Below are 7,881 nucleotides of genomic sequence, written 5' to 3' on the forward strand. Positions count from 1 at the left end.
ATTCCAACTCAGTCCAGTTCATAAACATTACTGACTTCTATGGAACTGACTTTCAGTGATCCTCTAGCAATTTATGATGTATCTGTGAGCATAGCTCTTCATTTTTAGAGGGCATTATCTGGGAAACAAAAGGAGACAAGCCACTGTCAGTATTTTCTACCAAGTTTGAGGGTCCCGTCTTAGAGAATATATTGGATATCATTTTAGAACCACATGTGGCCTGGCTTATACTCAATTTTTCTCACAAACTTTATTCAGACTTGCATCAAGGTCATCTTATAAGAAGGACACGCTGTTGCCCACTGTGATGAGACCTCCAAATGATTCAGTTTACTTTCTTATGTTCTGTTTCTGCTACAATAAATATATTGTTCTTTCACTAAGTATGTATTACAATCATGTATTTGTAATCAATTCCCTATAAGTTGCCATTCTTTTGGTCTGAGGGGAATAATTTTATAGGTGTATCTCAGTAGGGGAATGCCTCTCTGTACTGGGTGTTAAGCCTTAGAGGGCTGCTCTCTAGGCAAAATATTATAAACATCTCCCATTGTCCAGAAATGGTTATGATCCTCAAGAAAATGCAGGCATTTTCTTTTGGATCAGAGGAGGGACTGAAGAATGAGAATCCCTAAAACCTGGCTCTTTTAAGTAAGACCCTAGTTATCACAAATTATATTTTATAAATGAATTATAAATAATATAATTAATTGCAAATTAATTACATTTTATATTATATTTATAAATCTATACTATATTATATTATATTTGTCAATTATAAAAATAATAATAAATTGATAACATAATATATAATAAATAAATTGTTATAAATATAAAATATATATTTTATAAGGGAAAAGTTTACACCACATAGTAAATCTAGTTACTTCCTCTTTCTTCATAAGCTAGCATTTGCTATAGGGTATGACTCATCTATAAGTAGAAGGTAGAATAAGCAGAAAGCTTAGCTATGTATAAATGGAGACTTTGAACCTTGGACTTCATCCCCCATAAGTCCTTAGTTTCCCCAAAATTCCCTTTAATCTCTTCTGTGCCTCCACATATATGTGGTCACTTTATTGTTTTATAGTTGACTTTACTCTTCCCTCTTTCTCTTTGGTTCCTGGGAGTGAGCTAGTTAGTACCTCTTAGTTAGTCTCTTTTGTTATTGTATTATTAATAAAATATTCATAAATATAATATTTAGTATTTTGCATATTAATTTTAATCTCCATACCAACCATAGAAGGCATGGCAGGATGAGGAGTGGGAATGTGCTGACCCCTTGGTAGAGGGACATCGCTAACATGCCAGACTGAACCAACCCAGACTCCATAAGAAGCTGAGGAATGGTCTCAAGAAGTGAAAGCATCACCCACAGGTAGAAAAGACATCTGGACCACCCACAGATTTAGGGTATATAATCAGGGGGAAAACCTTCAGTCCATGGTCTTAGATGGGAGGAAACCTCCCACCACTCTCAATAAACCTTCCATGGCCTTCAAGTTTTGCCTCTTAGTTTTATTTCAGAATGGCTGAAAAAATATTCATCACAGAAACGACAGGAAAGATTACACTTTTGTCAAATTTGTCAAGTTATGGGACTCTTTTCAGTTATTAGAACCCAGGCACAAGCGGAAATGACCCTCCAGAAGAGCTCTGAGCTTCCTATCAAAGGGACATATTCAAGGAGATGACATCTTTCAGGAAAATTGGAAAGTGTAATCCAAAACCAGTTATAAGGCTGGACTTAATGACCTTCAGATCAAAGAGATGGTAGCCAAATTCTCTGCCAACTCTGAAATTATGTGGTTCTGGGATTCTGTCCTGGATTTCCTGTATATTGTCTTTACTTCCAGTTAATCATTTCACTCCTGAAGGACAGGGACCATTTTCTGCCCTCCTGTAGTCTTCAAGACTCTCAGCCACCAGAAGATCACCAGGAGGCTCAGAAAAGCCTTAATTTATAAATCAGCAAGAAAAGCTGGCCAGTACTCTACAAAATATGTATATGTGCACTTATACACAATAATCCGCATTTGATGAATCGGGTATCACACACAGAGAACATAAGAGGCAGCAGGGTAGGAGAGAGGATAGTTTATTCTGATTGGCCAGTGCTCTGGGTCAAGGGTAATGAGAGTAATGGAAGAAAACATGGAGGGGAGGGAGGTCCAGGTGTGAGGAGGTGGGATGCGAAGAAGATTCTCCAGGAGGGCTGAGAGGCTATCAACAGGGCCTTCAGAATGGTTGTTGGAATCCAGAATTGGAGAACCTCAACTCATTCTTTTGGCTTGCCACTTCTAGGCTTTTAACTTGCAGATGTAGGGGAGCTTCACACTGCACAATTCATCCTTCCAGGCTGTGAAACCTGCAGAGAAGGGACGTGGGTTAAGTCGAACTGGGTTGACTGGATCTGAAGGCCTTTGCTCTGATGACCTTCACATCCACTGGTGTGTAAAAGTAAGAGTCAATTTATCAAATGAATCACCCCATCCCACTTACTATTCTTTTAACCAGATGAGAACATCTCTATTAAATCAAACAATCAGTCAAGCACAATAGACTAGAAGTGAGAAGATCTTGGTTATTTGAGGAATGAAATATAGTGAATAAAATGGAATGACCGAATAGAAGGAATATTGGGAAGAGACAAGGTTAAGGTCTTTGGGTCTTCCTTCATTGGGGAAGAGAAAAGCCTTTATCTCCTTAGGTCTTCTATTCCTGACTGGAGAAAGACCTTCTTTAAGTTTGAAAAGTAGAAGGATTTTGACTTATCGATATTAGGGCAGAGTTTCTGAAATCCTCAGGGTGAAGATGTCACTAAATGTTATTTCTCGAGTTGAGCCCTCTTTTCTCTTAACTCTGCATATATATGTGGGAGAGGGTGCCCTTGGGGGGTTTCGGGGGGGGGTTGTAACAACTGTTCTTACTATACCAATTTACTAAAAGCCCATTTCTAAAAAAGAATTAAGTCTGAATGTCTAATCAATATCAACTATTAATCACTGAAGAAAGTATACTAGTAGGGGCTTATGCATTACCAAATTACAACTTTTTGCAGGTTCTCTGGGCTTCAATTTTCTTGCTTGGGTAGAGAAAAAGAAAGGAAAGGGAGGGGAGGGAAAAGGAGAGGGAGAGGGAGAGGAAGGGAAGTGGATAGGAGGGAAGGGGAGGGGGGAGACAGAGAGGAAGGGGAGGGAGAGGGGAGGAGGAAAAAAAGAAGAAAAGAGGAAGGGGAACATGGAAGACAAATAAGAGTAAGGGAGGGGGAAGAGTAAATGGGGAGTGAAGAGAAGAAAGTTCACATATTCTAGGTAAGGGGGATCCTTATATTAAGGGATCCAACAAGCCCTGGGACAGAGGAAATGGGCCTGGACATTGCCAGAATTGTTCATTGTTCCTTCCTTCCTCCTCTCTCTCTCTCTATCTCCCCACTCCTTCTCCCTCTCCCTCTCCCTTTTTCTCTCTCTCCCCCCTTTCCCTATTCTCTCCCTCTCTCTCTCCCTCTCCCTCCCCTTCTCCTCCTTTCTCCTTCTCTCCCTCCCTTTCTCTCCATTTCTTTCTCACCTGAATCCTGAGTCAAGATTACACAATAGTTTGGATTGGTTCCACTAGGGGCCCCCTGATCCCAGGCTAGGTAGGTCACAAGGCCATTGCTGCTCCAGTGCCACCTTCGGTTCTAGAGGAAGGGCCAAGTAAAACAATAATTAATGAAGAATGAGACACCTCCCAACCACATACCCTCCCCCAATATTTATAGGTCAGCTATTCATGAACCTTCCTTAGATTCCCCCAGAATGTCAAGATTGCTCTGTCTTCTAAACCTCTCCAGATACTATTTCCATTCCAGCTGTAATTTCTAAGCACCATCCCTCTCAACCAACACCCAGTTGGAATCCAACTCCTCCTGGACAACAAGGATCCTTCTGTGATTCCTATGCCTCAGTCCCTGACCATGCTTTAACACTCCCTCTCCTAACCCTGAAACCCCAGGGAGCCCCAAATCACAAACTGTGATCTCTAAATCCAAGCATTCTTCTTCCTCTCCTTTGTCTACTTCTCTTATTTTTTAATCCCCTTCAGGCTGATTTCTTACCTCACTGTCCAACTAAAACAGGCCTCTATAAAGTCATCAATGATTGCTTCAATGTTAAGTTTAATGACTTTTGGCATTCTTGAGCATTGTCTTCTTCCAAATATTCTCTCCCCTCTAGATGTATGGGTTGGGATTAGGTAGGGTGGGTTGTGTATAAGGTTGTTCTCTCTTGTTTCTCTATTCATTTATGTTCTTCATTCATTCCTCATCTATCCGATGCTCTCTAGCCATGAGTGCCCTCCCCGGCTCTCTATTGGGTCCCCTTCTTTCTTTTACTTTTTACTATTTCATCAAATCATGGGGTGAGTGACCTCATCAAATTGCATGAGGCCGATTATCCCCTCTATAAAGATCTACATCTACATATCTGGCCCTAAACTCTCTTTCAAACTCCAATCAACATCTCCAGTGGCCTCTTGCACATCTCAAACTCGTCATGTCCAAATAAGACTTTATTATCTTTTTCCCCAAATCCTAACCTCTTCCCAACTTCTGCTTTCTGTCAAAGGTTGTACAATCCTCCCAATCATTCCAGTTCACAACCTGGATTTCATCCTTGACTACTGGATCTCCCTTATCTCTCATAGCTAATCTTTTGAAAAATCTTAGGATACAAGATCTCCAGAGCATTTCTTGAATCTTTTCCTCTTCTCTTCATTGGCCTAGCCAAGCCTCATCTTCTTTACTTGGACTACTGCAATGGCCTCTTCATTTGTCTCCCTGACTCAAATCTCTTCCTATTCCAATCCATCCTCTGTTCAACTGCCAAAGATAAATGACCATGTCATTCCCCTGCTACTCCCTATTACCTCCAAGATCAATTCTAAATCCCCCAGGTTGGCATTTGAAGCCCATCATACCCTAGAACCTTCCTACCTTTCCAATTATCAGTACCTAACTATGCTCTGTGGACTCTATTACCTAAAGGCAGTATTCTTGTTGTTGCTCCTCCATATATGACATTCAGTCTCTTGACTCTGTACTTTGGCACTGGCTGCTCCTATGACTGGAAAGCTCTCCCTCCTTATCTGGGACTCTTCATTTTCCTTGCTTCCTTTAAGACTCAACGTAATCCATCAATATTGATCCAGTACCTACCATGAGCCAAGTACTGTGCTAAGAACTTGGGATACAAAAAGAAGCAAAAGACAGCCTCTGCCCTAAAAGAGCTTCCAATCTAATGGAGGAGACAACAAGCAATCAAATATAGACAAACAAAGCTATATCCTGGATAAATAGGAAATAATTAAAAGAAGGAAGGCACTAGAATTAAGAGGGATTGGGAAAGGCTTTCTATAAATCGTGGGTTTTAATTGGGAATTAAAGGAAGCCAAATAGTACAGATGAGGAGGGAGAGCATCTTAGACAAAGGGGACACCCAGAAAAAATGCCTGGAGCAGAGAGAGTGTCATGCTTATGAAACTATCAGGAGACCAGCATAACTGGTTCAAATAGACACTACAAAGGTTTGCCCCATCCCCCATATCCAAGTTTTCCTGCCACTTGATATCCTCAGATTTACTTCCCAGACCTTCCTCTTTCCCAGGGGTATAGACCTCCATTCTAGAAAGGGAAGAGAGGAACTGAGCCAGTTTAAGCTGTCACTAAATCTCCCTTCACTACCATCTGCCCTGAGCAAGAAGAAGAAAGAATTTCTGAGTCTCACCTGTCTGGGGTCATGCAGGCCAATCCAAACGGGCTTCTTAGAGTTCCCACTCTCAAGGATCATGGTGGCCACCATATATGTCTCAGCTTCATTGAATAGGGACAGAAGGTGGCCTGAATTGTAGCCTTGGCACTGCAGCTGGGGGAGAAGGCAGGAGACCCTGGTGTCATTTAGAGAAAGAAAGAAGGGAAAGAAGACAGGAATAGCTACAAAAGGAAGGGCATTCAGCAAAAGCAGAAGCCTAAGGATGGAGTCCATAGTTAAGGGCCACAGGGGAATAAGAATGACTGCTGAGGAAAATGTCTGGGGTCCCACTTAGCAGGAGGAGTAGAGCAGAATGAGAGAAAAGAATGATAGGGGTTCTTGTGAGCCAAGTCAGAATTCCAGGGTACACTAAAATGGGGACCACCCTTCTCCCCTCCCTCACAGAATCCCTCTCCCCAACAAACTTCTGCAGTGTTCCAATCCTCTTCCTGATGTATTAAGCCATAGCAGTTGAAGTTGTAGAAAGTAAAGCCCTCAGGGCAGGAATTCCTAGCTGAAGAAGGAACAGGGAGATCGTCTAGTCCTGGGAGAGGGAAGAGAGAAGAGTAGGATTAAGGAGACTTAGGGTTCTCTCTGGAGCCTTGAATATATGAACCCCTACTGTTCCCAGCCACCTACTGTGGCTTCTACTGTTCCTACACCACTTTGCTCCAGTCCCTTCTCTTTCCTCTCAAGAGTTGTCCTAGGCCCAGGTGGGAAGTTAAGGGTGGGAAGCCATGGTGGGACTGACCTTGTGCCAAGCCAATGAGCAGCAGGCTTTTGAAGAACAGCTCCGAGAAGTTGAGGGGTAACATCACTTTGGCGTCTGAGAGTACAAAACAGAGTTCTTGAGCCCCATGGCACCCCCTGTACCTGAGTTTAGCTCAGAGATGAGACCAGGGATGGGAACATGTTCTCCTCTCTTCATTGAGGCTGAGATTGAGCTCTCTACTGTCCCCTTCCTCCTCTCCCTTCCTGCAGTCTGGGAGCCAAACAGAAGCCAGTGGCAGCTGGGGTTAAGAGAGAAAGGTCCTTTCTTTTCATAATTGTTCAGGAGTAAACATTTGCTTTCATTTTCCTCTAAGCTAACTGCTTTCCTGAGATAAGATGTTTCTTTCCTGCTTATTGGAAAGGGAATGATCTCACTGCATGGAGTAACTGCCTCTCCTTTCCCAGGCTTTTCATCTCACTTACCAGATTGGCAGGACTATGGGATCATGTGTCTGAGCTGGCAATGACTGGACTTTTATAAGGAGAGGGCCAAAAGGGGAGTGGATAAGGGCAAGAATTGAACAGGTGATGTTGAGGAGTGGGGATGATGGAGAGGAGAGTTAGAGCACATGTGGGAATTCTGGGAATAGGGTATGACCTTTCCCAAGCTGGGTTCAGGAACTGGCATAAGCAATACCTTCTTCTTGGTGCAGAAGGACAATGATTTCTCTAGGCAAGAACAGAGGGTTAATACCTTCTCCAGTAATGTCCAGCTGCCTTATTCCCATAGCCTTGGGGAGGAGAGGAGAGAATGTATCCAGGGGTGAATGAGCTTTCAGCAATGCCCTAGAACAGGGGGATGGAATCTAGGAAAGTTGGGAGACCATGGACCTTGGAGATAGAGGAAAAGGGAATTCCGGGCAATGGAAACAAAGTTGCATGATGAAAGGGACTGTAGGCTTCCCTTCAATGTAACTTCCCAGAATCTCTTAGAAAAGAAAGGCGTTGGAGAAGTATTGGCAGGAATCATTTCACTTACCAATATCAACCATTTTAAAGCTTATTCTTTCCTCTCCTTTTTAATGAGTAACTTGTCAGACACCAACTAAGGAATACTTCAACATACATGGAAGAGAAAGAGTAGATTGTATATGAAACATAAACCTATTAATTGTGGTTTGTTTTTAATGTATATTAAAATTATTATGATAGTACCAATACTCTCCTGTACATTTCTGTTTCCATTTAGAATTCCTTCTGCTCTCTTCTGGATATTTTTAACAATTTGAATTACATTCCTACCCTTCTTTTATTTTTATCATTATCTTTACACACTAATTCCCATACTGTGAAAGTCCTTCTCTTTAACAAATCAATATTG

General features: G+C 42.0%; 1 protein-coding gene across 1 annotated transcript; it reads right to left on the reverse strand.

Moving 5' to 3' along the window:
• Window positions 1-2,086: 2,086 nt before the first annotated feature.
• LOC123234517 (lithostathine-1-beta-like) lies at window positions 2,087-6,765 on the reverse strand. The gene is made up of 5 exons (XM_044660421.1): window positions 6,541-6,765; window positions 6,215-6,333; window positions 5,766-5,903; window positions 3,571-3,682; window positions 2,087-2,371 (listed from the first exon to the last, which is right to left on the reverse strand). The coding sequence occupies exons 1-5, from the start codon at window positions 6,602-6,604 to the stop codon at window positions 2,304-2,306; spliced, it is 501 nt and encodes a 166-aa protein (XP_044516356.1). The 5' UTR covers window positions 6,605-6,765; the 3' UTR covers window positions 2,087-2,303.
• Window positions 6,766-7,881: the final 1,116 nt, after the last annotated feature.

The sequence above is a fragment of the Gracilinanus agilis genome, chromosome 2 (assembly GCF_016433145.1).
Source record: "Gracilinanus agilis isolate LMUSP501 chromosome 2, AgileGrace, whole genome shotgun sequence".
NCBI lineage: Eukaryota > Metazoa > Chordata > Mammalia > Didelphimorphia > Didelphidae > Gracilinanus > Gracilinanus agilis.

Coding starts and splice junctions, on each gene's coding strand:
- LOC123234517 (XM_044660421.1), bottom strand. CDS start 6,604: ATGTTACCCCTCAACTTCTCGGAGCTGTTCTTCAAAAGCCTGCTGCTC. Junction 6,334..6,540: donor GCTCATTGGCTTGGCACAAG/GTCAGTCCCACC, acceptor TCCCTCTCCCAG/GACTAGACGATCTCCCTGTT. Junction 5,904..6,214: donor AGGATTGGAACACTGCAGAA/GTTTGTTGGGGA, acceptor CTTCTCCCCCAG/CTGCAGTGCCAAGGCTACAA.